This window comes from Colletes gigas, unplaced genomic scaffold, assembly GCF_013123115.1.
Source record: "Colletes gigas isolate AHSC1104 unplaced genomic scaffold, ASM1312311v1 Colletes_gigas_Sc00003, whole genome shotgun sequence".
In the NCBI taxonomy this organism is placed as follows: Eukaryota; Metazoa; Arthropoda; class Insecta; order Hymenoptera; family Colletidae; genus Colletes; species Colletes gigas.
The window spans coordinates 6,194,354-6,200,353 of NW_025106632.1; the positions used below are offsets into that span (position 1 = coordinate 6,194,354).

Sequence of the window (6,000 nt, forward strand, 5' to 3'; positions counted from 1 at the left end):
CCGCTATAAGGAGGAATAAAATTGTACGATTAAGAATCGACATTCGTCGCGAGTCTTTATTCTAATCGGTCGCGTATGGTCGAAGGTTTTAAAACGCAAGGAATTTTAACGACTGCCGAAGAAAAAGACTCTGTATAATTTTTGGTCCGTTCTGTCCATTTAAAATCAGGGATCTAATGAAACTATTAACGTTTGTTTCTCATTTCCATGTTGGCAAACATGCACGTGTGGAAATACTTCTCTCTTCCATGTTGGCAAACATGCACGCCATCTTTTGTTTGAATACAACAGCTGAATAGTAGTACCATGTGTGCAACGATTCGTGCAATGTTAAAATATAACCTAAAAAGTATATGCAATTAGCCGTTACCATATTCTGTTCGATTAATATCACAACAGAACCACCGTTCATAGATTCCCTCTTAAAAACAATATTTCTTTCCGAAATTCCATATTATTGAAACAATTTTACTGTAATTACTAATTTTAATTTAGTCAGAATTGAATGTATCGCATTATTAAATATTCTACAGTTAATAAGTTGCGGTCGTTGACACGTTCGCGAAGAGTACGAATTTTAACCTGCAAAAATGAACAGGTGATTTATTCTTTAATCATTACATTAAAGTGTATAATAATTTCAAGAAATAAAAACTATATAGAATTGAATGCATGATAACGTGGCTTATAAATTTGAATGTTACAGCATTCGTGTTATTTCGCATCACAATGAAAACGAATGCTACAGCTTTCACGTCCGCGGACGTGTTGAACGCTGAGATCCGACGAAGAAGTGAGCGCCGCGGCGCGGCGGTTTTTCACAATGCATTGTCATTCACGCTTCACTGGGATCTAAGAAGGACCCCCCAAGTTGGAGGTGATAGAAACATTCAACATACGAGTCACGTCTGAGGCTCATTTTAAGAACTATTATTCTACTTTTTGTCAAAATATAAAATACAACTGAACGAAATTTAAATCTTGAAATTTAATCTAAAATAATAGAAATGAGGGAAACAACAAACACATAGCTTTTGAAGTGATTGTTTGTTAGATTATGGGTCATAGTATTGTTTTAATACTTTAACTGATATATATTAACAATAGTGTTAAATCAAGCTTAAAAAATGTAGACACATAAGAGGTATGTGACTCTAGAGTCACACTGGGTTGTAGAAGGTTAAATTGATTTGAATGGAATTCCTGTTTCGCGAAGAAATTAGTGTTTTTAAGGTCCCAAGACAATAATGGCAATGTTTTCCAGTACGTTACCATTTCACTTGTTCCCTTCTGATCTGAACCTATTTTTAGTATACTTCTATGTATTAAGTAACGCCCCATATTTCTAACCGCAAAGTTCGTTCTTTTGTCTGAAAATAACGTGAATAGGCACATACGATGGCAAGTAAATATAAACTCTGCGTGCGACGTAGACATTATCGATAAACCTAGTCATGTATCTCGAGCACATGTTTTTCTTACAATTAAATCGTCTAAAACAATAGTTCGTTTGTATATGTGTATCGTTGTTATTATTTTATTCGTATCGTTGAAAAGTATTTTGTTGATTACTCTGCATATTTGAGGAATAAATATTAAATAAAAAGTAAACATGTAACATCGATGTTTTATTCACTGATATTCATTTTCATCGTCCACTTGCTATGTACCTGACTTTATCTAAATATTAACGACCAGTTCCTAAATCTGGCCAATTCTCATCTTTTTTTGTAACATGACAGTTGATCCTGACGTTCAATTTACGTTGTTATACGTAGCAACTGAAGAATCAGAAATAACAGAGGGTTCATCGCGCACACATACCACATTCGTGGCCAACAGTGCGAAACGAAATTTCTAGTACAGTTGGTTGCTTCCAAATGGGCTAAGAATATAACAATATTGTGCACGACAAAATTAACACAGTGACACGTGAACAAAAAAAAGAAGTCCTCCAGTGTGCAAAATTAAATGTATTCTTTTCTTAGTTTTATTGAGATTATTTTTATTTAGAGCAACAAATTTTGGAAATGATTTTAATGTGACGTGATAACGCGTCTAAAATATTCGTATTATACTACAGTCTTTCCACTTGTGAGAAGCTAAAACTAATTTTTTTAGAATGATTAAAAATTTTTTAATTTTGTAAGAAAAATTTGTCGAACTTTTTGAATTTTTTCTCGAAAGTGCGAAGGATTTCGATGGTATGTCTATTGACCAAAAATGATTGAAACTAACCCTCCTAGCTAAAAATAATTTTTTTAGAACGATTTGAAATTTTTTTTATCATCGAGAAAATTAGGCACATACTTGAATTTTTTTCTCAAAAATGAGTAGGATTTCAGCGGTATGTATATTTACCAAAAATGATTGTAATTGACTCCCGCAACCAAAAATAATTTTTTTAGAACGATTTGAAATTTTTTATTTTGTTGAAAAATTTGCGCACTTTTCTGAATTTTTTTCTCGAAAGTGGGAAGGATTTCGAGGATATGCCCAATGACAAAAAATGATTATAATTGACCCCTGAAATTGAAAATAATTTTTTTAGAGCGATTTGAAAAATCTTGTTTTCGACGAAAACTTTCACACCTTCTTGAATTTTTTTCTCGAAAGTGCGTAGGATTTGAGGGGTATGTGTATTAACCAAAAATGATTGTAATTGACCCCCGCAGCCGAAAATAATTTTTCCAAAACGATTTGAAATTTTTGAATTTGATTGTTAATAACTTTTTAACAAAGCCTTCATCAACAAATCGATATTCTTGATTTTCGTCTTATTTTGGCCTCTAGAATCTTTCATTAAAATTTTTCCCAGGGATGGCCAAACACCGTGTATAATAAATAATAACAAAAATTATTTAATTAACACTTTACGAATTGCAAAAATAAGTTGTCTACTAGTTAAGCTTGAAGGTCTGGGTCGATCCGGACATTTGAATCGTTCAACAAATTGATTTCTCGAAATGAATGCAACGGAACATCATCGTGTTGAAATATGATACTATTTCTGGTAGACAAAGTTGTGTTTCCTAGCAGTAAGTATAGTTCGCCGTGTGGAGCATTGAGATATGGCCTTCCATTTGTTATTTGGATGGAGACGTAGTCCTATCGCTTTATTTTCAACCACCAGAAGCATAAACGTTCTGTTTTCATCTACGTCGAAAGACCCTAACCAGCTAAATCGAGCAACGTAATTGAATACAACAAATATCTTATTCAACGCAATAAAAAGAATATCTGCTTCCATTTAAAAAACCAAAGCTAACCGTGCAATTTATACTTCGAGCGATACCTTCCACTTGCACAAGAAATAATCACGCCATCTTTTATGCCCCCCTCGAAGTACTATTTATTTCTTAATTAAACCATTTTTCAAAGAAAAGAAAAGTTCCATAAGGAAGTTTGTTTTTAAATGAAAATGTAGACTCGATTTAAAAAAAAGTAAAATGATCCTTCAAACTACCCTGAAAGTTTTCAACAAATTAAAAATAATTCAGACATACTTCCCCCCTGGAAACTAACAAACTCTCGTACATTTTCCCCAATATTGTCGTTCTCGAGAAACATACTTAGACTTCGACTAAAGTTTTCAAACCAACGCTTTATATAAATCAGTATTTACCACGTATGCTCGATATATTTGTATAATAACCCTGATCGTGAACTTATCTTTAAACTGAAAGTAGTAATTTACCTCATTGGTTGCAATACGGTAAATTACGAACATTTTATTTTATTCTTTCCTTAAAATAAATTAAAATTTTCTTAAAATCGCATTAATACATAATATTAATAATTGGTAGAACAGGTATGGCCAGTGACATTGAAACAATTGACAGAACGTATTCAATCAATTGTCGATAACGTTTTGTCTCAGATGGGTAGGAAGATTTAGAGATAATCCTAATTAACACTAGATTTACGGAAGCCGTCGATTTGACGGATGTCTGATTCCATATTTAAAATTGCAGAACGCGTAAATATTATTTTTTAACAACTTATGTTGAATTTGATTGATGCAATGGCATGAACACATATTTTAATTAAAAGAAAAATCGTGTTTTAAGGTAATCGTCAACACGAAAGGTATCAATAAATATACGTGCGATCAGTGCTCGAAAATCTAGTGTTAATAACGATAGTCACCATCGTATAAGACAGCGATATCAAAAATGATTTTTTTCCTGTCAAATATATTACAGTTTTCCAGGTGTTCAAATTGTGTATCAAAATGTTGTCGATATTAATGAACTTTCGAACTGAATATCAGTCGATTTATTTTTGCTTTTCAAAGCCCTCCTATTTAACATTAAAGAAAACAATGAACGCATGGCACACAATTGGCGGCTATATCAGATCGATCGTCCCACCGCGTTGCTGACGGGTAATATCTAAGCAAACGTGAACGCAAATTCACGTGTCACGTTCATTTTCGCTCTCACGATCTATCGACACACCCACTTAGTCAAAAACGAAAAATCGGTTAACAGTTGTTCTCTATCAGAAACTATTTCGATTTACGGTAGACGTTCCTCGTGCATCGACACAAATTTCGAATTAATCTTTTCATACTGTTTCCAATAAAAATATTTCACTAACAAAGAAATTATTCCAAATGTGTGCAAATTTCATAAACACATTATTCCCAACATGAGAAACTATTTAAGATTCTACATAAATTACCATACACGTATTTGTTAGGAACTTAACGCTTCAAAGATTCATTTTCACTTTCCAACAAATTATATACAACGTTAAGAATGCAACAGTGACTAAACTACGTTTCCCGGTTTTGCAAATAAAAATATTCCAGCGTTTTAACTTTGATGCAACATGTTCTACTGGGGATTCGTTAAATCGATGTCTCGAAAAGATTGTGTGCGTGGGAACACATGCATCGACTTGTAGCTTCCATCCCCCCAGTGACAGCCGTGTTCCAAAAACACTGGCACGACAGTAACGCGAAAACTATCGAAATTTGAACTTGACTGTGACACGTCGGTCGCGAACAACTAGCAAATAAATCGAAACGCTCGAAGGGGAATCGTTGTTGTCCCGAGAAACGTGCAACGGGGGTAGCCAAGCCCTTTTTCGCAGGTGCGATAGGGCGCGACGGTCACGGGGTGGAAAGTTGAACGCAGAAAATCTAAGTCAATTGTAACAGAAAACACTCACTCGTCGATTTCCTCCTCCTCTTCCAGCAGAAGACTCATCTTTCCAGTCGTGTAATTTGGCTCACTGTACAAGGCGAAACGGTTGGCCGTACTAGTCTCTCGTTACTGAAGGGGTGTAGTCCTTTCGATGATCCTCCGCAGGACTACAGTAGCAGAAACGATGCCCGCGATCGCTCACGTTGCGCGCGCGCATTTTCTTCCTCGATTGGTGTCCTTTCCTCGCTTCGCGATGACATTCTCGCCTTAACATAATGGCGTGACGTTTGGAAATGCGCCGCTAGGAGGCTCGTTTCCCCCATTGGTCCACGCTCTGCTCCAGATTTCGGTACGCCGTCTGTGGAGAATTTTTAACCAATGAACGTAGCCCGGTGCAATTTCATTCGAATTTACAGGTAACACAGTAGAGAACTGAATCGTAATTTTTTATTCGATATTTCTATTTAGAGTACGAAAGAAATGAGATGCGTAGTACCCAGTGATGCCAGAAAACCACCGTCGGGTGCACGCTCACGCATGCCAGATGCGCGTACGTGAGCTCGTGGAGTTTCGGAAAGACGACAAAGGCAAACTGACGCATGCCCTCTCTCTCGATTCGCCGAAGCTGCCCGAAGTAATTTCGGACCGCTTCGTGGAGGTCGAGAGAGAAAGGCTCACATTTGCCTTCTCGCTCTTAACAACTGAAACCCGACCTCCCGTCAACGGCATACGATTTGGATTCTCGTGCCGAGATTCTCGACTGCCCAGGCATTTTTACTTTCCGACCTATGTAGGCGCACATGAGCAAAGTACCCATAATGAAAAAAAAATTTTGTAAAATTTATTT

At 35.9% G+C, this 6,000-nt stretch overlaps 1 protein-coding gene across 1 annotated transcript in view; it reads right to left on the minus strand.

Moving 5' to 3' along the window:
* LOC122404595 (uridine phosphorylase 1) overlaps nt 1-5,481 on the minus strand; it is a 29,428-nt gene extending 23,947 nt beyond the window's left edge. The window contains exon 1 of the mRNA XM_043408685.1: nt 5,179-5,481. Within this exon, the coding sequence (XP_043264620.1) occupies nt 5,179-5,216 (38 nt within the window). The 5' untranslated portion in view covers nt 5,217-5,481. The remainder of the gene's footprint in view (nt 1-5,178) is intronic.
* Between the last annotated feature and the right edge of the window lie 519 nt (nt 5,482-6,000).